The 21,534-nt window shown below is 59.0% G+C and overlaps 1 protein-coding gene across 50 annotated transcripts in view; it reads right to left on the minus strand.

Annotated features, from left to right (window-relative positions):
- ABLIM2 (actin binding LIM protein family member 2) overlaps positions 1-21,534 on the minus strand; it is a 156,863-nt gene that overhangs the window by 44,858 nt on the left and 90,471 nt on the right. For 11 of the 50 annotated variants that reach the window (XR_011538363.1, XM_070613397.1, XM_070613394.1 and 8 more), the window contains exons 9-12: positions 16,423-16,479; positions 14,791-14,868; positions 6,809-6,955; positions 2,237-2,357 (exon numbers count right to left, since the gene is read on the minus strand). Coding sequence is in view for 48 of the 50 variants with exons in the window: in XM_070613397.1 (XP_070469498.1) it covers positions 2,237-2,357; positions 6,809-6,955; positions 14,791-14,868; positions 16,423-16,479 (403 nt within the window). In the remaining 2 variants the exon portion in view is untranslated. Of the gene's footprint in view, positions 1-576; positions 676-2,236; positions 2,358-3,945; positions 3,979-6,808; positions 6,956-14,790; positions 14,869-16,422; positions 16,480-21,534 lie in introns of all 50 variants that reach the window. The other 39 variants (XR_011538362.1, XM_070613383.1, XM_070613367.1 and 36 more) reach the window with 7 other exon arrangements.

Here is a 21,534-nt window from a genome sequence, read left to right on the forward strand (position 1 = left end):
TTCAGTCCATGGAATTTGGGAAAACAGGAGCTTGGCCATTTTCCTGGTGCAATGCACGTGCACATGTCCGTGCGGGGATGTGGATGGTGGGCAGGTCTGCACCCTGGGAAGAGGCAGGTGTCAGAGGATGCAGGGTGCGCATCCTGGCCCGGCCACCACGACCGCTGAGGCCGTGGACATGTCATGGCCCTTTGTAGGCCTCTGCTTCTGCTGTGATAACCTCGGCCGCAGTCCCCACGCCCCACAGAGCTGACGCGGGAAATAAATGAGCTGACTCAGGCAAAGTCTCTCAGGACAGAGCCCCAGGGCGGCGCTGGGGACGTCCTAGCCTCCTCTCCCTGCAGCTTTTCACCCGACTCCTCGCCGCCGGCTCCTTGACACAAGTTACCTACGTTTTCCTCCCAGGAACATTTACACACCAACAGAAACGGAGCTGGACTCACGAGACACACAGCGAGGGGCACGGGCGTGAGACACAGGGCTCGGGCAGCCATGCTGCGGACACAGGACAGCAAGACACAGACACATGGCCGGACGCCCTGCGAGCGCCCGCGGCCGCAGCTCTGCGCGCCTTACCTCGGAAGTAGGGGATGTAATGATGTCTGAACACGGATGTAGGGCTTGGGTGTTGGGGCAGGGACAGGCAGCTACTGGTACCGACACTCAGAGTACCAGCTGCAGGGGCAACAGAGAGCACGTCAGAGTCCGCCCCGCGCTCGCCGCCACAAAGCCACAAAATATTCCTAGGTGCCACTCTGCTAGGAACATTTGGGCTTCCTCTCCTGAGGAACGCACACCTTTTTGAGGCACTGAAGGGGAGTCACCAGATACGCTTTAGGCCAGCCTGCTCCGGGTTCCCAGTGAGGAAGCCCTGCCCTCCGGGGGACAGGGTGGCGGCCCCCAGGGCTGCTGGACGGGAGCTGCTGGCCCCCTGAGCCTTGCCCGCCGCCCCACTTGGGGGGCTCCTTGGGATCAAGAAGCCAGGTGAGAGCAGCTGGCCAGCCCGGGGAGCAGCCTGTCACCTGAGCATCGCAGGGCCTTGCCCAGCTGAGATACAGGTCTTGGCTCTCTGGGGCTACCACCCGCCAGGCACAGCCGACAGGCCCAGGTGACCCAAACTGTGGTGGTCAGGGGTCAGCAGAGGGGCGCTCAGAGAGACCAAGTGCCCTTCACTCCATGACTCCCCTGCTCACCTGCTCACTCACTCACTAATTCATTCATTCATTCACTCACTCATTCATTCAGTAATTCATTCATCCGCTCACTCACTAATTCATTCATTCACTCACTCTGCCACTCATTCTCTAATTCATTCATTCACCCAATCCCTCATTCATCCCTTCACTTATTAGCTCACACACTCATTCACTCATGCACTCATCCACTTTCCAAACATCTGTTGAGCAGGATGTACTGAGTACATGGCCATGAATCAATGAAAATAACTTTGCAAATGAGTGAGTTTTGATTTTTCTGCAAAGACTGCAAAAATAAGAGCTACAGTCCATGGATGTGAAATGGAGTCATGCAACAGCTGGCCAAGGAGTAATCAGCTTGGGGAAATCCCTCAAAAAGGCAGCGTCTGTGGGGAGCATCCCTGTGGCATTGACACTCTGAGGGCGACAAGGAGTTTGAGAAGCTCAGGGAGAGCAATACACAGCTGGGCACCAGGCAGAGAATGAGGGGGGACGGGGTAGACAGGACCCTCCACGGGCTTCTCCCTGGGAGAGCCTGGCAGTGGCCTCTTGCCAATTTTCCCATGGGGACAGTGTCTTTGGGGCCACCAGCCCAGCCACAGGTGCAGTGTCAATGGATATTCTGAGTCTATGTTTTGGCCATTGATTTTGCCTTCACAGTAGACCCCCTGCCAGACCCACGTGAGCTGGGAACTGACTGACTTTGGTCCCCCACTGTTGACGCTCTTTTGTCTTCCTCACGTCTCTTGCCGCGGGAACATTAGCTAGATTCTAAGTCTCAGTGCTGCCTTGTGTGTTTCACAGGACGCCTCTTCTAACCAGCAGGTTAATCAGCTGCCCCTGCAGTTAATCTCCCCACCCAGACAAGACAGAGCCTTTTCTTCATGGGGCTAAACGGACAGCTTCTCCATCACCCACTGGCAATCCCACGCCCGTCTGCCATTTTTCCAGTTGCATCAAGTAAGAGACAGATGCCTAGAGGAAAACCCACAAGAAGTGCGGCTTCGCCAGGGGTGAAGGAAGCCCTGGGGGCTGAGTACCTGGACGGCTGTAGTGCTGGGGCGACCGCGAGGTCGGGGTGTAACGCCCGAGGCTGACCGAGCCCGTGGAGCTCGGGCTGGAGGTCCGGCACTGCTTGTAGGAGCGGTCGTCCTGATCGCCCTGGGAGGGAAGACAGCAGGGTGAGCGCCGGAACCGAGAGCTCTGCCCGCCCCCTCCCACCCACCCCCTTCCACCTGACCCAAGAGGCTGACCCAGCATGGCCCCAAGATGAAATCCTGGGCACCTGCCAGGGCACATGGCAAGAGTCAGATGGGGGCCTGGCTTGGTGCTGACCCTCCCCTTGGCCTGAGCATGGTCCCTGTGCTGCCAGGCAGCAGAGTGCAGGGTCCCGCCCCACCCCTCCATCAGCCCCTCCTTGTGGCTGGGGCTCCCACAGAGGAGGTGGAGCCACCTGGCCCCACCTACATCCTTCAGTTCCTTTCCTGCCCTCCTGCCTGGCATCCAGGGTTCCTCGGAACACATCTGAGAACCACGGAGATTCTGTCTCCCCCTACACTCGATGAGGGCTTCCCAGGTGTGGGAGGAAGGAAGGTGCCCCTCCCAGGCCCAGAAGCCCAAGTGACGCAGACAAGCACTGACAGCTCAGACCGTTCAAGCAGGATGGGCAACTGGAGTGGTCACAGCGGGCACTGTTGGCGTGAGATGGCATGGCACGTCACTCACGGAAGAGCAGGCTGCCAGGCCCACCACAGCTCGGCATGTCGGCTGAGTCAGGACGCAGCCCAGCCCAGCGTCCTGCCGTGGGGTGGACCTTGCTGCTTTGCCCCTGGAGGCCAGCGTGGGGATGAGCAGGGCGAGAGTCTGGCTCTGGTGCTCATGCTCCCATGCCTTTCTGAGCGTCCCTGCCACCTCCTAGGGCTCACTCTTCAGCCAAACTGGCCCAGCCACTGCCCGTAACGCTGGCCTCTGCAGCGGCCTCCACGCTTTGCCAGGCCAGCCCTCGTACTGGTGTCGCCCCTGCAAGATCCCCTCCTGTGCTTCACCCTGTGCCTCTCGCCTGTCCCACCCACAGCGATGGGCACTCTCTCTCCAGGGACGGCTAGAGCCTGCTGTCTGGTCTCCATCTCTCGGTACACAGCCCTGTGGCCAGTTGGCATCCTGCCTCCTCGCCCAGCCTGGACAGCAGGCTCCCTGGCCGCACGTGGGTTGGAAGCTCAGTGTGAGTTGGCCACTTGCGTGGTTTGGTTGCTGCATTCCTGGATGCAAGGCTCTGACACCCATGCAGCCTGGAGTCTGATCTATATGGCTGATTAATTTTGAGAAACAGGAAAAAAAATCGGGCTGCTAATTATAAATGCTATTTGAAAGAGAGATGCTTTCGGAGTACTTATCTGAGAGGACCTGGGCGTTTCCTGTATGGACCACGCAAAGCTGCATGAGGTGGGCCCTGGAGGACCAGCCTCCTGGGTTTTTTCTCTGAAGGAAGCCGTGATCCCGAGCGCACGGGCCCTGTGTCCAGGTGTCCGCGTCGGCAGGGCCGGCAGACGCACGAGGGAAGCATGCAGATGAGACCGGATTATGAAAATAACCAACCCGAGGAGGGCACCCCAGCCATGGAGGGCCACGGCCCCAGACGCCAAGCCAAGAGCCACGGAGGCCCTGCTGGGGGTGCCACGGGGGGTTATTTTTATAACCTGGGTGGCGGCATCATGAGCAAACTGGGGGCGGGCTGGGGGCGGGCGGTTACCTCTGTCGGTGTTGGCGAGAGCAACTGAAGGGACTGTGGACACAGCACAGAATAGCCGTTAGTGCCTTGGCACCAGGCGGTCACTTGGGGAGAAGACAACACAGGACACGGACACATTCGCACGACAGGACCCCCCCCCCTCCTCCAAATGGGAAAGGAACCCACCACGAGACTCGACACGGGATTCCAGAGACTTTTAGGAGAAATACGGTCAATAGCACCCCAAGAAAGAGGTCTCCAGGACACTTTTTTGTGCGGACGAGCCTGGAGCCTGTCTCCATCTTGGCTCGAGGCCCCACTGCTCTCCCACGAAGATATATTTTTCCAAAAGGAAGGCTGTCGGCTCAGGGTGTGGGTGGCGCATCCTGTGAGCCCAGCACCCTCGGTTTTCTCCAGAAAAGAGAGAGGAGGGACCCAGAGAGAGAGGGTGGTCCGGAGCCTCGGGGCTTGGGGTGAGCTCTGCCAGTGGGGGCCTCGGGGCCCTGGGGCACAGTGACCACCCTCCCAGCCAGGCGCCTCCCGCTGAAGCAGGTGGGCCCCATCTGCCCCCCACAGACGTGTCGCCAAGACCCAGAGAGGCAGCGCAGAGCAGAAGAGGCTCCAGAAACCAGGCTGTTGGGCAGAAAAGCTCCCTGCCTAAGGTTTCTCCCACACACACCTGGGAGGTCCACAGGTGCTGTGGGGTTTCCGTCGAGGAGCCCCGAGTGACCCAGGACCTTCTCTCATGCCCATTTCCCTCCCCCTAGAATGGGAAGGGGACTGTTTCCCAGTCCGCCCATTTTACAGAAGGCGAGACTGAAGCTAGAGGGGCAAAGCCAGGTCCGTGCTTCTAGCCTACTGCTCTCTTCTCAGCTGGATTCCTGCACTGTGATAAACGCCAGGAGGCCACCGTTCCAGAGAAGCATGTCCCGCCCTGAGGCCAGTTTCTGCTCAGCTCAGTCCCCTGACCCACGGTCCTGTGGCTTCCCGGTCCCCACTCCATCATTTGCCCACAGAAGAGCCCCTGTGAAGATCACCACCAAGCAGGCACCCAGCCGAGGCAGGGCAGGACTCAGACAGCAGGCAGCCCTCGGGGTCCCATGAGACAGGGAGGGAGGGGCCTCTGGCGCCTCTGGGCAATGGCAGAAGCTGGCCTGGAGATGGCAGTGACAGAGTCGGCACCTGGGCCCAAGGCCCCGCTCTGCCTCTGTGAGCACACGCTCTGGGCTGGGCACTCCCCTCAGCCTCGTCATCTCATCCACATCAGGGACATCATTCCCAGAGTGCTGGGCCCCGGGAAGCAGAGAAGCATACGTGCCCAGCATCAGTGCAGAGGGAGAGCAGGCCTGAGGGTGGGTGGTGACAGTGACACTTGTGACACTGATCAGCCACTGTGGCGTGACCCATGGGTGCACTGAGAATTTCTGTCCCCCTGGGCTGCCCTGGCCTGGGCAGGACAGCTGACCCAGGACCACCTGGAGGGCAGGTGATCCCCCTGCAGGCCCCTCGGGGAGGGAGCCCAGCTGACGATTGGCTGCGGATCTTAAACAGAAGCACAAATTTGCAGCTGAGCTGAGAGGCACACCCAGGTACCCGAGAGGGTGACTCCTAGGCCACGTGCACAGCCCTCCCTTCCCGCTGCACCTCTCCTGGGGGACAGGAATCATCCATGGTTCACAGACAATGGGCCGAGTGAGGGGTGTGACTTCAGGTGACAGCTCAGACTCCGTGTCCACTGGCCGTGTGAAGCTGTGCTCTGTTCACGTGACATCCACGTGACAGTGGCCCTGTGCATGGTTGAGGTCCCCACGACCAGTTCTCCCAGAAATACCTGGGCTCCAATAAGGGGGCTGGCCCGCATCCCTGGGCTGGGAGGAGGTGGAACGGGACTTGATCCCAGCCCTCTAGATCTGGGTCCCGGGTCACAGTGGAAGCATGAGGGAGAGTACAGGAAACAGCCAGCACGTGGTCTTTGGGGCAGAAAGGCCTGGATTCTGGTCTTGGTCCTGCAGTTCACTGTCTGGGCTCCACGACCAGGTCACCTGCCCTCTTTGACTCTCTTCCAGCACATTTTGCCTGGGCTAAGACTCGACGCGGCTCGGACTAGATGCTGGAAGATGAGGCGCCACCCCCATCGAGCCTGGCGCCCCTGAGCCGCAGGCTCACTCCCCAAGAAGCCCTTGGCTGGAAAGTCCAACAGGAAGGTTCAGGGGAGATGAGCGGAGGGGCTGAGCTCTCCTGCCCCCGGGGAGAGCCTTGCTGGCTCATCCTCATGCAAACAGCACATACACTCACTCAACGAGGGCCTGGCGGACGCTCTTCCCGTCTATCCTAGACACCCCCAGTCACAACAAAATCTCCAAACCACCAAACGGAAAGTGAAAACCAACAGCAAAGCCCACATTAAATGGGGAAAGGAGCCAGGAACAAGAAGTCACCAGTAAAGGACACTGCCCACAGGGTCGCCAGGGAATAAACCACCTGTGGTTCAACCAGGTGGGCAAACCAGCTTACGGAACTCATGGGATCGACGCGGAGCATGGCACAGCCGGGGAGGGCAGAGCACGGCCAGGAATGTGCCGGATAAAGAGAACAAAACATTAATCCTGAACTTAAGAAAACAGAGAGACTCTCACTCATCCTGTCATTTTCCTAAATGTCGGCGTGCTCCTGCCTTCTGCCCCGTGAAGGCGCTTTCCAGACCTGCTCCTTCAGTGTGCGGCCCGCAGCCTGCTGCGAAAGGGTGGGGCCAGAGCAGACCGGGAAGTCTTTGGAGAGGATGCGCGCGCAAGCTTATCTGGGCAGTAAAGGAGGCTGAGCGTCCCCAGAGAGCAGTGAGCACGGAGCGGATGGACCTGTGCCCCGGCGACGCGGCGGGCCGTACCTCACTGCAGCTCTGCCTGTCTCCCACCGAGTGGCTGATGTAGGGCGAGTAGGAGATCATGTCAGGGCGGTCGATGTTGTAGATGGCTTTGTTTTTAGGAAGAGCAGCCAAGTCTCTGTAGTCGAGGATCTCATCGCCCAGCTTCGCCTGCAAGAGGAAGGAACGAGCAGAGGGAGGACGGTTAGACCCCCAGAGGGCAGCAGCCCCAAGGCCAGCGGGAGCCGGGGCTCCCCAGCTCCCAGCCCGGGCGAAGCGGGGCAAAGACACGGAGGTGGAGAGGCCTTGCGGTCATGTGCGCCTAGGTCCCGAGGTGCAGCCACGGAAGAGCCACGCCACTGGCCTTGAGAAAGTGTCCCCTCTGAGCCTCCGCTTTCCTCTCCACAAAGTGGGGGAGATCATCCCGGAGGACAGCCCTGGGGTTGAAGAGGTTGAATCTGCGACAGGCCTGGCAGGGACCTGGCAGACAGTGAGACTCAGCTTGTGGCCTAAACACAAACACACATCTGTGTGTGCACACATGCAAACAGCACACACATGTATATGCATACACTCATGTGTGCACACATGTGAACACACATTTGTGCATAATGCAAACACACGAACGCACATGCATACACACATACAGGCATACAGACACACGGACACAAGCACCCATGTGAATACATGCAAGTACACAATAAATGCAAATATGCCCATGCATGTACACATACACATGCACAATACACACTTACCTGCACACACACAAAACACACATATACAATACATGCATGCACACATAAACACACATATGTGCCTACACAAATACATCTGTGTAGGCACATAAAATACACATATATGTACACAAATGCACACATGTGTGCAGACACAATATATGCATGCATGCACATAAATGCACACACATACATTGTGCACACACAAAACATACACATATAAAAGACATGCACACGCATGCATTCAAACACATGTATGGTGCATGCAGACATGTCTGCTTACATGCAAACACAATATATACACACGCATGCATACACAAATATATACACATATGCATATGTGTTTATACGCATACACAGAGTATGTGCCTTCTAAGATGTATACGTGTGGATGTATACATGCTTAGCACTCACACACCTCCACCCACTCACACCCATGCCCACATACTAACACACACTAGCAAAGATACTTGCACAACTTGTACATGCCTATATACTCTCACACACCTACACTTGCAGAAACACTCACCCACACTCACTCCTACACACTCTTTCTCACACACACCTGCACACTAGCACACATGCTTGCACACACAGTCACACCCAGACTCACACTAGAGCATTCACACTTACGCATGCTCACATACTCACTTATTCACACTTACGTTGACATACATACTCATACCCATACACTAGCACACATACTCACACCCCCATACACACACCCACACAGTTGCACACACACAGTCCCATGCACTAGCATGCACCCTTGCATACACAATCACACCCACCCACTCAAGTACACACTTACACACATCCACACGCACACGCTTGCACACACACACTCAGCACTTTTGAGCACTTGCAGTATGGCAGCAGAGTGCCTGACACTTGACAGGCCAGCTGGGGTGTGACCTCCGTGGGGTCGAGGACCGCACCTGGCCCACGAGGGCGCTCGTGCGCGTTGACACCCAGGGATGCACGGCACTTGCTCAGGTGAGGTGTGCCTGGCCGCTGTTCCCAGCAGTTCAGCCCAGGCTTCCTCTGCACACCCCACGGCCCCCAGGCTTGTTGCCCCTGCGGCCCCTCCTCCCTGTCTCCGGGGACCCCGGGGGCTGCCTGGGGCACGTGGTGTGCTCACACAGGTCCAAAGACCGGTGTCCTCCAGCCGAACCGTAGCCTCAGCCAAACCACACACACGACCCTCAGCTCTCCCAGCGGCGACGAGGCCGGTCCCCCAAACATGCCCCAGTTTCTGCCGCACTCTTCCAGTGCTGAGCGACCGTCTACGGTGCAGGATCTCAACGGATGAGGGAAACCTGCCTTCCCAGCCTCACCCACCACGACCCAGCTCCCCGCTGGGCGGACATCACGGCTCCCGGACCTCCTGGAGCTGCCACACGGGGTGGCCTCCTTCCCCTGACGTGTCCCCCTCTGCGGTGGACTGATCTCAGCCTGGCATTGCCAGCCACATGCGAAGCTGGCCAGTCAGGCTGTCCCCACTAGCTCGGCTCCACCCCAAACCCAGTGAGAACCCTCGTTCCAACCCTGGCCTCCGGTAGTGTCCCCGGCCAGGGCCAGTGTGGACCTCCCCGCCCTCTGCCATGGGACTTGCTCTCCCCTTCCAGTCCCAGGTCCTCACTGCCCACACCTAGATCTGGCAGCAGCCTCCTGGGGGCTGTCCAGCCAGCATGCACTCCTAACAAACATCACCACCAGCAGCTGTGATGCTATGACTCCACCCTGGGACAGCACTGGCCTAGGCCCTTTAGGACTCGCTCATGAAATACAACAAGCCCATAAAGAGAGCACTCATAGTAACTGTGCTACACAGAGGAAGAAATCAGGCCCAGAGAGGTTGGGTAACTCACCCAGAGTCACACAGCCAGGGAAGCAGGTGTGGGGTGGGACAGGATCCAGGCTCTCTGACTCCAGAGCCCTGCTCCCCCGCCCCAGACCCCCACCATCACTCTCTTCTCTGCCAGCATGATATCTCTCATGCTCCAGCTACACCACGTTACCCTCCAGCTCACATCTTCCAGCAGCCCCCTTCTCGGATGGATGACGCAAACCCTCGCTGTGATCCCCAAACTTGGTCTCCACGTTCCCAGGCTGTTTACCCTAACACGTCTCCTCCTGTGCCCCCAGTGTACCAGGCTCAGCCCCCACACTCTAGCTTTCCTGCACCCTCCAGGGTCCAGCAACCCCAGCCCACCTCCCCCAGGAAGGCCTCCCTGACCACTCAACTCCAAGGTTCTCATGAGTCCTTGGGTGCCCGTGGGGTGAACCCAGCCATTTGGGACACAGGCTGAGAGTGAACGTCTGAGGATTCCCTCTGGAGCCCTGGGCAGCGTTCAGAAGATCTGAGTTCAAATCCAGAGTCTGCCATTTGCCATCAGCATGGTTCCCTGATGAGAATTTTTCAGCTGCATCTCTCTGCCTTCAGGGGAATTGTGAGCTGGGGCCCCCGGGGATCTGGCCCTTGTGCACCTGCTTATCCTAGCCTCTCACTGCCCCAGCCCATGCCACTGGCCACACTGAACCCTTTACAGTTTCCCAATCACCCAGAGCAGAGGGCTTGGCACATGCTGTTCCCTCTCTCAGACATGCCGTTCCCAGGCCTCCCGGCTCCTGGGGACCGTCCCTGCTTCCCCTCCGCCATCTGCATTAGATGCTTTTCCCCTTCAGAAAAAGGTGCTGATCCTTGTGTGTTGGTGCATCTGTCCCCTTCCTCTGGACTGTGGCTCCTGGGGGTCCGGGACCCCGAGTCAGCACGGAGGCCTCAGGGCACGCTTGCCGAACTGAGTCAAAATCAATGGGCATGTGACAAAGTCAAGAGGACTCCCTGGGCCTCCGTCTCCTCCTGCACCACGGGAATGCCACCTGCGTCTCGTCCGTCCACCTGCTGGATGTCGTGAGCATCAGACCTGGACCGAGGGCTGGGAGAGACCTGCACCCACAGGTCACGGTGGAGGCTGGGCTGCCCTCTCTCACCTCTGTCTCTGCCACCATCACAGCACTCAGCTGCCCACTGGCTTTCCCAGCCCCACGGTGCTTACGTCAGCAAGGCCGGCCTCGCCAGGGTCAGCCCCCAACAGCAGGGATCAGAGAGACAGCCTGGCGATGCCAACGGCCTCCGACACGGCTCAGAGAGAGGCTGCTCCACCCCGACTGCTGGCTAAGCGGCTGTGCTCCCAGCTCCTGGGCCCCCATCCTGCCCGGTGGGGCTCACAGACCCATCTCTTCCTGTGCCAAAGCCTTGGTGTGGTCGCCGTGACAACAGGCTACGCTAACTGGCAGAGGCCACTGGGGGGGGGGGGGTGTGTCTACAAGAGTTATCTCTTTGCTTTCTTCCCTCCTATATTCTTCCCAGTATAACAAATAATAACAATAATATGGCCACATATGACGTTATAATCACAATATAATCCTGTCGATAATAATGTATTACAGTGTAACGATGCTGTTTTTATGCTACGCCGCCTCCCTGCTTTATCGCCATGGTGAAGAAAGGGTACCAAACTAGATATTCAGTGTGACGGGTTTTGTGAAAAAAAAAATACAGACAGAAAGAGAGAAAAAAAAGACCTGAAGGGCACCCTCCAAAATATAAACAGTGGCTACCCTGGCTGGGAGGATAATAAATGGCATTCATTTTCTCTTTTGCACTGATTACTATTTTTTTCTTTTAAAGGCGAACTACTTTTGTTATAAAGAAAAAACCCAGTAAAAGAGATTATTTAAAAATCCCACAATTTATTGAGTACCTACTGTGTGTACATGTTATCCCTGACACTGAGACAAACGAGGCACAGTCCCTGTCCGCCAGGCGCTCACAGCCCACGGGGGGCACGGCCACCTCACCATGAATTCCATTCTGTTCCTGCAGACAGGGACATCGCGGGGACCCATCGCCCCCTGCCTGGGCCGGGCTGGGCTGTGAGGGGTGAGGAAGCTGCATCTGATGGCACCATCCCCCAGCAGGCGGGGTCCCAGGCGCTGGCATCCTTTGAAGCACGCTGAGCTGGTGCATGGACTGGGCCACCCTCCGAGGTCCTGGGGGCCCAGCACTGAGCACACGGTGAGGCCCACAGTTGGGTGACAAGATACCAGCAGAGAGGAAGGAAAAGCAGGGCAGAGCCCTGAGATGACAGGGCTTGCTTCACCGGACTCATGTCTCCCTGGTGAAGCAATTCCAAGGACGCGCACCGCCTACTGGGTGCTGACACCAGCCCTGACTTGGGACGGACAATCAGGGTACTCTGGCCTGTGGCCTGTCTGGTCCCTGGGAGGGCCGGTTGTGTCCAGACTGGACGCTGGCCGTGGTGCTGGGAGCCCACGTGTAGGAACTGGACGCATGTGTCCTTGGATGGTGGCTCCATGGCTTAGAGGCTGTGACACAAACCGGCCCCTGCACCTCTCTGAGCTGCATCTAAGAAGCGAGTGATGCTGGGAGGCTGGAGGGGGCAGCAGGAGGCGCTCCTCGGCACCCTGCACTCAAGGCACCTCCAGTGGGTCAAACCAAGAACTGGCAGGTCAGATTCAAGAGACTGGATGAAATTAACTTGCTCAGGGCCCTCTGCTTAAAACTGGAATCCAGTGTCCACGTGTTTGCTGAGCAGGAAGCTGATCTGAGCTGAGACGGCACAACAAGGTGCAGTCTACCAGTGCATGCACACCCAGCTGGGGGGACCTTCTGTGCCCACCTACAGCCTGCACTGCGCCTTGTAGCCTCGGGTTCAGGGTCTGCCCAGAAGCTCCCTAGGGGCAGGCGTGCCGTCTGACCTGATCAAGGGGCGTGGCACCCGGCTGTGCTCAGAACTGCCTGCTGGAGGAAGGGACCCACCACAGCTGGTTTTCAGTGCCGAGCAGCGGGTCTCCCCAGAAAGAACCCACACTCTGGGACGGCAGACACCTGCGTTCAAAACCCAGCTCCACTGCTTCCTGTCGTATGACCCTTAAGTAACCATGACAATAGAGACCGGGGTCACTGCCCATCCCACGGTCACACGGTCACCACAGTGCCTGAGCCCTCTGCGAACACCAGCTTGTTCAAGACAACGAGCGCCCCCATTTCTGAGCGGTCGCCGTGTCAGGTATGGCAGCCGCAGCAGCATCTGCGAGCACTGCCCCGGCCGGGCCCCCGGAGAAGCGTTTACGAACACCGTCTCATCTAAATCACACGTCATGATGATTATCACTCATGACACTGATGGTGCTATGGGCTGAATTGTGTCCCCTCAAATCCATATTGAAGCCCTAACCCCCAGCACCTCAGAATGTGGCTGTATTTGGAGAGGGGTCTTTACAGAGGTGACGGAGGGGAGATGAGGTCATATGGGTGGCCCTGATCCGATCTGACAGGTGTCCTTGTAACAAGAGGGGAGCAGGACACACACACACACAGAGGGACGACAGGTGAGGACACAGGGAGGAGACGGCCATCTACAAGCCAAGGGGGGAGGCCTCAGAAGGAACCAACCATCAGATTGCAGCCCCCAGGCCTGTGAGAAGATGCATTTCTGTGGTCAAGGCGCCCTGTGTGCGGTATTTTGTGACGGCGGCCCCAGCAAACGGACATGGATGTACCAACTGTAATCGCAGCCAGCGTTTCCTAAGTCCTCTCTCTGGGCCTGGGGCTGTGCTCAGTGGGCCCTGGACAGCAGGTGCAGTGGGTCTCCCACGGTTCAGACGAGCTCCTGGAGGCTCAGAGAGGTTAACGCCTCACCCAAGGACACACAGCTGATCTGATGACCTCACACTGCCTTTCCCAGCCTCCGAGCACACACCCGCAAACGGCTACGCTGCAATTCACTGCGCGGGCTAGTGACGGTCGCCTTCAGCAAGGACTAAGCACTCGTCGTTAGCACCCGTCAGAATCAGGGAAGGAGCAACTCTGCGTCCTACTAGTAGGAGAGATTTGGGGCTGAGAAGAAGTGTCTGGAAGAGCGGATCTGACGCACAGGGTGTTATAACAAACAGAGGCCCTGGCCGGCTGGCTATGGGGATGGGATAAGTGATGAGTTCCCCGTCACCAGCCGTCCCTTCCAGCGGGGGAGCCAGGCTGGGATGCCCAGGCCAAGGCTCGTCCTCCCGACCTCGCACTGGTGCCCGGGGGCTGTGTCCCAGACAGTGGATCCTGGTGCTTACACGAGTAAATGAGCAAATGATGACAGCCATAAGCCCCATTTCTAATCTCCCCACCACCTGGAGGTAACGGCTATTACCAACTAGTTAAAATGTTCCCAGTCATTCTTTCTTTCTTTTTTTTTTTTTTGAGGAAGATTAGCCCTGAGCTAACATCCGCTGCCAATCCTCCTCTTTTTGCTGAGGAAGACCGGCCCTGAGCTAACATCCATGCCCATCTTCCTCTACTTTATATGTAGGACGCCTGGCACAGCATGGTTTGCCAAGCGGTGCCATGTCCGCACCCAGGACCAGAACCGGTGAACCCTGGGCCGCCGAGAAGCAGAACATGTGAACTTAACCGCTGTGCCACCGGGCCAGCCCCGCCAGTCATTCTTATACTCGTATGTGCACACACACACACCCCCATACACACACACCTACACATACACCCATATGCACACATATACGCATACCATATGTATGTGCACATACACATCCCCCTTACACCCCCCATACACACACCCATACGCACATACACACACACACACGCACACGCACATCATATGCACATACACACATACCCACACGCACACACACACCTATATGCACACACACCACGTTCACACACACAAATACCCACCTACCCACACACACATGTGCACACATACTACATGCACACACACACGCCCATACACACACCTGTATATACACAAACATACACTCTTTTGGAAACAGGATCACATAACATACATTATCCTTAACATGGTTCTCCTAGGAACACGTCCCCCTTAAGAGGCACAGGTCTGCCCTGCTATTCGCGGTGACCATCCGGTCCTGCATGTCCTGGGTCCTATTTATTCAGGCGAGCCCTCGGGGCTGGGCGGGGCAGCTCTGAGCACCCTCTCTGTGCGCCTGTCCCACACACCCGGGGAGTCGCTGGGTCCCACGCACGTCTACACTGAAGCTCTGAGTCAGCCTCACAAGGTCTGCACGGATCTCCGCCCCCCACCCCCAGTGATGGGAGCGCAGCCGCACACCCCAATGCCCCCGCAAGGACTCCCCAGCCCCTGGGCCATGCTCAGCAGTGACCCCAGGGCCCTTGTCCCTCCACACCTCCACAGAAACATAAAACCTCCAACTTACATAAATGGCGCGGCTCGGAGACCCCGAGGCGCTGGAAGCAGGGCCCGAAATGATGCTCTCTGAGGAAGTTCTGGTTTCCTGGAAAAGGAGAGGGGAGGAGACGGAAAGCAGAATATGTCAACGCCAAGAACCTTCCAGAGCAACTATCACAAGTCATACTCCAGCAGAAACACCGGCTCACAAGGTATTTTTTTAATGTGCAGCTTGAAAGAATTCTTAAAATCAACACGCACGTTTGAACAAGCGACTGGGAGGCTGGCGTCAGACAGACACGGCGGGTGACACGGGCCAGCAGAGCGGCAGCCGCTCCAGCATGGCCGGAAATGCTCCAAGGACCACTGAGCTCTCAAGTTGCAGAAATTATCTGGTTTTCGGAGGATGACAGCAAGCAATGCATTTTCAAATGATTCTGTGAGCTCCAACGGCAGAGGCCGCCTCTTTCACCCAGTTTTGCTGCTCAGAGATGTTATTTTCCTCTTAGATTATGGTGGATGTGTTCCAGCTTATTCTACCAGCCAAGGCCTCTCTGTCAGACTCCAGGACGGTCTCAGTGACCCTAAAGCCCATCTCCAGCCTGACCCCACGGCTCCATCCTTCACGCCCCCTGACTCTCGCAAATCTTTCTCGGCATCAGCAGCACTTGCAATAACCCTGCTTTTGGTCCCACATCCCAGGTAAGTCTTAGAAACGGCCCTCTGAGGTCACCGCTGACCACTCCCACCATCACGTCCTTCGTCTTGGCCTGGGTGCCTTTTTGCTGCGGTCACATCTGAGACCTGCTCCTCGAATGCTCACCGCTCTTTGGAGCCACTCCTGCCCTTCCTCTGTCCCCAACCACATGGAGTGCATCCCCCGAGGTGAGGGTTCCCCTGACTGTCTATCTCCTCCACTCCAGGGCGTCAGGCCCGCCCCATCTCTGCGTGGGCATGCTCTTTCTTCAGCTCCCGCTCCACTCACTACACCTGTGTCCACCCCACCTGCAGGGCATGACCTGGCGGCTCCACATCCCTCTCCCGGTCCAGCCCCCACCCCTGCCTGGACTACCCAGCAACTTAGCCTTCCCACATCTCCCACTTGCCCCATCTAAATGGAGCCCGTCTCCACAAAGGGCCTTCCCACTTCCCAGCCCAGAACTCGGCCGCCTCTCTGAACCCCACTCACAGCTCCTGCTGCCTCCTTCCTTGTTTTCTAAGCAGGTCCCTCCCTCCCCATCATTCCGTCCAGCCCCTCTCAGTGCTCCATACCCGCTGTGGTGGCAGCAGCAGCCTAGGACGGGCCCTGATCCAGTCTGACTGGTGTCCTTGTAAGAAGAGGGGATCGGGACACAGACACACACAGAGGGACGACCAGGTGGGGACACAAGGAGAAGACGGCCGCCACGCCAAGGGGAGAGGCCTCAGAAGGAAGCAACCCGCCCACACCTCATCTTGGACTCCCAGCCTCCAGATCTGTGAGAGAATACATTTCCGCTGTTTAAGCTGCTCAGTCTGTGCCACTAACAGGGGCCCTGGAGCACCTCCCCTCCATGGGTGACACCCAGCTCCTCCTACACTCAGCAGGACACCAGCGAGGACAGGACAACACCAGGACCAGACGTGAGGCCACCCGCGGCAGCGGCGCCGGGGCACAAACCTGTAAGGCATGGGGGGCGGAGCCCCGGGGAACCTGACTGCAGCCCTGGGTCTGCATCTAGAAAGGAAGAGAAGACGGAGAGGCAGTGACGCTGGGGGTTGTCTCTCACCAGCTCCCTCGTCAGCGCCAGGCCGTGCCCTCTCCGCGGCCCTGGTCATCGCCCTGGCATCCTTCAGGACTAAGCTTGGGGACACCTCTCCCTCTTCCTGGAGGCCGGTCCTCCTTCCCGGGCCCCACGGCCCCAGCTCTGCCCGCTGGACAGCGTGTCGACCCCGGGGTCTGCCTGCCCCTCAGGCCATGGGCTTCCGGAGGCCGGCCGGGGCGGGGGTCTCCTTGCAGAGCTCAGCCCGACCCCACAGTGCAGTCCTGGGTGCTCAGCCACCCCCGGGGAAGACAGAAGGTCACGGGCTGTTTGCAAAGCTGCTGGCTCCACAGCAGGCAGGTAACACAGGTCTGTTTTGCTTGCTGTCCCCGAGGTCAGCTCGCCTATTTTAGCGGCCAAAAGTGAGCTACACATACATTTGACACATTTGAAAAACCCTTTGGGTCTCAGCTTCCTTCTCTACAAATTGGAAAACTCCCTAAAAGGGGCTTCCCGTTTCTGAGGATCCGGCAGAGATGTGGCTGGATGTGCTCGGCCCTGGTATGTCATCCTCACCGCTTTCCAGTTCAAGCCGGGCTCGTGACTGAAGCCCCTTCTTTGCAAAGCAGACCAACTCTGGGGGTTTGAAAAGAAAGGGTCCTCGGAGCTGCGGCAGCACCCCAGGCCCCGAAGGATATGTCCGGCACGGGGCGGGGGGGGGGGTGAGCGGCACTGGGTTCGCATCAGCACAGCCACGCGGAGGGCTGGGGCGGTTACAGCCCGGCGTCTGGGTTTGTCCCAGCTCATCGAAGGCACCCGAGCAAGCAGCTGGGGCATGTGCTTCCTCCCCTCTCTGTCAGTCCCAGCCCTGCTGAGAGGGGAGAGGAGTGGAGTGCCCAGCCCCCTGAGCCCAGATGGGAGCGATGAGTGGAGATGTTTCCCGCCGAGTCAGGAGACTGCGGCTTTCTCTCACTTTCTCCTCCGCTGCCTCCTATTCCCCCAAGGAGCCTCACAGTCAAACTCAGGACCCAGGTGTGTTCTCCGGGGCTGTGTTCACACCTGCAGAGATGGAAGGGGCCGGCAGCCTGGCCTGGGGGCGTGCAGTCCTACAACAGTGCCTGGGCCCCTGGTTTTCATTAAGGTCACACACAGGTCACACTGACCCACAGGAGGGGTCTGACCCCCACTCATCTCCATGTTAAAGTGGCCCAGAGAGGGCCAGGAATTTGCCCAAGGTCACACAACTGGGCAGAAGCAGAGCTGGACTCCAAACCAAGACTTGCTCTACCCCCCTTGGCTGCGGCTAGGAGTTCAGCCAGAATGTCCTTGCGTCTGGGCCTCTCGGGCAGTCTCAGGAAAGAAGCCTGTTTTCTCCCTACTCAGCAGCCCCACAGTAAGCGCAGGTGCTCTCGCTTCCTCCCAGGTCCCATGCAGTGAGCAGCGCAGACCTCTGTGCCCTGGGGTGGGGAAGGGGCACTGCCTCTAAAAACTGCAACCACGGAAATTGGCAGCCTGCAGGACCAGCCTCCCGCCGGGTCAGCCAGCCCCCGGCCAGCCCCCGGCCCCTTCACCACGCACCAGGCTCCTCCCCAGCTACTCAGTAGGCGCAGCCCCCTCCCCTTGGCTCTGAAACCCGCATTCAATGCCCCGCAGATCCCTGGCGCCTCAGACACGGGACCCAGAGCCAGGACAGGGCCAGGCCTGCGAGCCCTCCCACACACCTGCCAAGTCCCAGCTCTGGGAAGCCGTCCTCTCCCTGCCCTACATCCCAGGCCCCACCCTGGGGTCTGTCCCTCCCTTGTCACAGGTGGAGCACCCTGCACTCTGGAGCCTGCCCATCCCACGTGTGTCTCCCTCACCGGATGGGGAGCTCATCGAGGGCAGGGACCCCATTGGTCATATTCATCTCTGTGTTCCCTGTACCCAACCCAGAAGGCACACAGTAGGTGTTCAGTGGCTGTGTGTTGAATGACCATATGATCCAATGCCCAAGGAGGCACGGGGGATGGGCAGCTAGGACCACAGCCTTCTGACGGGGTTTTCCCCAGGCACCTTTGGCAGACACCCAGGAGTCGTCCTTGTCCTGGGGGGCACCCATCCCCCTGGGGGGGCAGGCAGTCACGGAGACCTTCCAGCCTGTGAGGAGAGAGCACCTCCCCCAGCCCCAGCGCGTCCTAGCACAGACCCGGTGCTGGCCTCTCTTGCTGGACAACAACCTGGAGGGAGGGACGGGGCTGTCTCCCTGGGGTTCCGGGAGCCCCTGTGGGCCTGGCAGGGAGGGGTACTTGTTAAATGTCTGCTGAGCACACCCCCGACACGCTGAGCGAGCTCCCGTCTGGATTACCAGTTAACAGTGGCGCCCCTCCATCTGGGGCTGGTTTCAGAGGGAGTGAGCGATGCCCATGCCACCTCTGCTGTTTCTCAGGGACTGATGGTCCCCCAGAGCTCACCCCACCGAGCTGACCCGGAGCTGCCCAGAGCCGGCTGGCTCATGCTCACTGACTGGTTCCCACGCAATGAACAATACAGAAAGAACAACCGTCTCCTGCAACCCAGGCCAAGCGGCCAGCCTGGCCGGCAGATCCGTGTCCAAGGGGCCTGAAGGCCCAGGGAAAATCATCTGTGTCTGCCCTGTCCACCCACTAGCCGGCCCCACATGGCCCGGTCCAGGCCCCGGCGTTTATCCTCATTCCTCTGGTGAGACAGAAGAGGCTCTGAGGGGCTGGGGTGGGGCTGGGACGTGGGGAAGGTGAAACTAGGGACAAACAGGGCCTGACCGGGGCCTGGATCCTGTCCCAGGACACAGAGGGGTGGCGCAAGCCACACCAGCCCTAGGGTGCGGTGCTAAGGGGACAGCTGTTCTCAGGCTGCTGGCCTCGGCCTCAAATGTTCCCAAAGCATCTGTGGAGACACAGCCCAGGAAGCCAACTCTGTCTGTGCAGCCCCCAAGGCAACGGCCCTGCCTCCTTCCTGGTCCTGCCAGCATCCTGCCAGGTTTCAGAGGCCTCCCGTCCCCTGGGCCGTGGCCCACGGTTCTCACGGGCTGGCCTCGAGGCTGAGAGCAGAGGCAGATAGTGCTATCAGGCCTGGCTGGAGCTGGGCTCCCTGTGGGCCCCGAGGCCAGCTCCACAGCTGAGTCCAGAATTCGGGAGCCGGCGATGGCCATCCTGACCTGTCCTTGAGTGGGCCTGCCGTGGTCCTAGGTCCCCTTTCTAGCCCCGGTCAGACTCCAGGGACGGGCCGATGGCCAGCTGCTCACGCACACGCACGTGTGTGGTCTGGAGGCCTCTCGACGTGCAGGCTGACTCCATCAGGTCCCTCTGGCAGGCCCTCGGGTCAGGATGGAGGTGTCCAACGGACAGAGGTCAGGAGCCTGTGGTCACTTCAGGGTCACGGATCGTGGCTCTGTGAGGGCAGGGTGCCACCTGGCTCATCGCCGAGGCCCGGGTGGCACAGGGGCTGTCTGTAGAGTGAGCTGTGGGCCATATCAGCCATGTGAGAGGACGACGGGCCGTTGCAGTGTGCCGGCCGCTCACTGTGACCCGGCCACGTACAGGACAAACCATGACTGTATATTCTCTAACTGTGGGAGGCAGAATAAGGTCCCCAAGGATGCCCATGTCCTAATTCCCAAACCTGTGACTGTGTGACCGTGTGGCCACACTCACTCTGCAGACGTGGTTAAGGAGTGCGAGACGGAGGCCACCCTGGGCTCTCTGGCTGGCCCCCGGGAACCACAAGGGTCCTTATGAGAGGGAGGTAGGGGGTGAGAGGAGACGTGGCGAGGGAGGCGGGTGCCTGAGCGGCGTGGGGCTGTAAGCGGGAACGCGGGCACCTCTAGAGCCTGGAAAGGGCAGGAACGGACCCTCCTCCGGAGCCTCCGGAAGGAGCGCATCCCGGCCACCCCATTCTAAACTTCCGATCTCGAGAACCGTAAGGTAACACATCTGTGGTTTTTTCAAACCACTAAGTTTGTGGTAATTCGTCACAGCAGCCACAGGAAACGTACACAGTCACCAACTTCCTCCCACGGCCTCCCCGCCCTGTGTCCCCGGAGCTGGGAGAAGGGCTGTCATGTGGCTCTGTCCCCTTCCTCACCGCCACACGCCCCTCAGGTGCTGGGCCTGGGGACAGGCGCTGTCCTGGGTCACCTGGAGGTGGGGGACCACAGGGCGGGGCAAGGGCAGGCAGCAGCGGTCCCCAAGGTTGAGGAGCAGGTGGGAGGGAGAAGGTGGGGCAGCCCCACCAAATCCCAGTGATCTGTATTTCGAGCCACAGTTCCGGGAATTCAGCCAAATGGTGATGGGTGTCACCTTTGGCACGTGGGGAGTGGTGGGCCCAGCCACTGAAGCCCCAGGGTCCCTTCCCAGACCATGGGCTTCCTTTGTCCCTGGCTCCTTTCTGTGCAGTTGTCACCCCCCTGACCTTGTCCACGGCTCTCGGGCTGTCACTCCAGAATGTGCACTTTGAGTTCGAGAGGACACTTGGGGCGACAGAGGAACAGACATGGGTGGTGGCCCAGGCAGGCTGCCAACCCTGGGGTCACAGTGGCTAGGGGGACAGGCCAGCTCCTGCTGTTCCCTTTGCCCCAGGGCAAGGACCCCTGGTCCTCCAGCCCCTCACCAGAATCCCTCCCTCTCTCCACCCAGCCCTGAGGTTTGAACAGCGGCCACACAGAGGTCCGTGCCCACCAGCACCCAGCTCAGGGGCTCTCCAAGTGAGAGTGTCTCATGTCTGTGCGTATCAAAGGCAATCATCCGAATCTGGATGAAACTGGAGGCCTATATCGACACTTCGAGGCAGACTCTGAGCAAAGCAGCTGGCATCATTTTAAAAGCTGGGAAGACGAGACCATAAATGAAAGGGGTGCCTGCCTGAGGGCAAGAGCCAAGGGACACAATGGTGCCTTCCAGCTGGCCCGGGGTCCCGCAAGGGCGTGGAGCAATTACGCGGCCGACACGCGAGGCTGTCGGGGGACACGGGGAGGAGGTGCGTCTCCTGCATGGAGCCTGGCCCCAGCCCAGGCCTCC

Source organism: Equus przewalskii, chromosome 3 (genome assembly GCF_037783145.1).
Source record: "Equus przewalskii isolate Varuska chromosome 3, EquPr2, whole genome shotgun sequence".
NCBI lineage: Eukaryota > Metazoa > Chordata > Mammalia > Perissodactyla > Equidae > Equus > Equus przewalskii.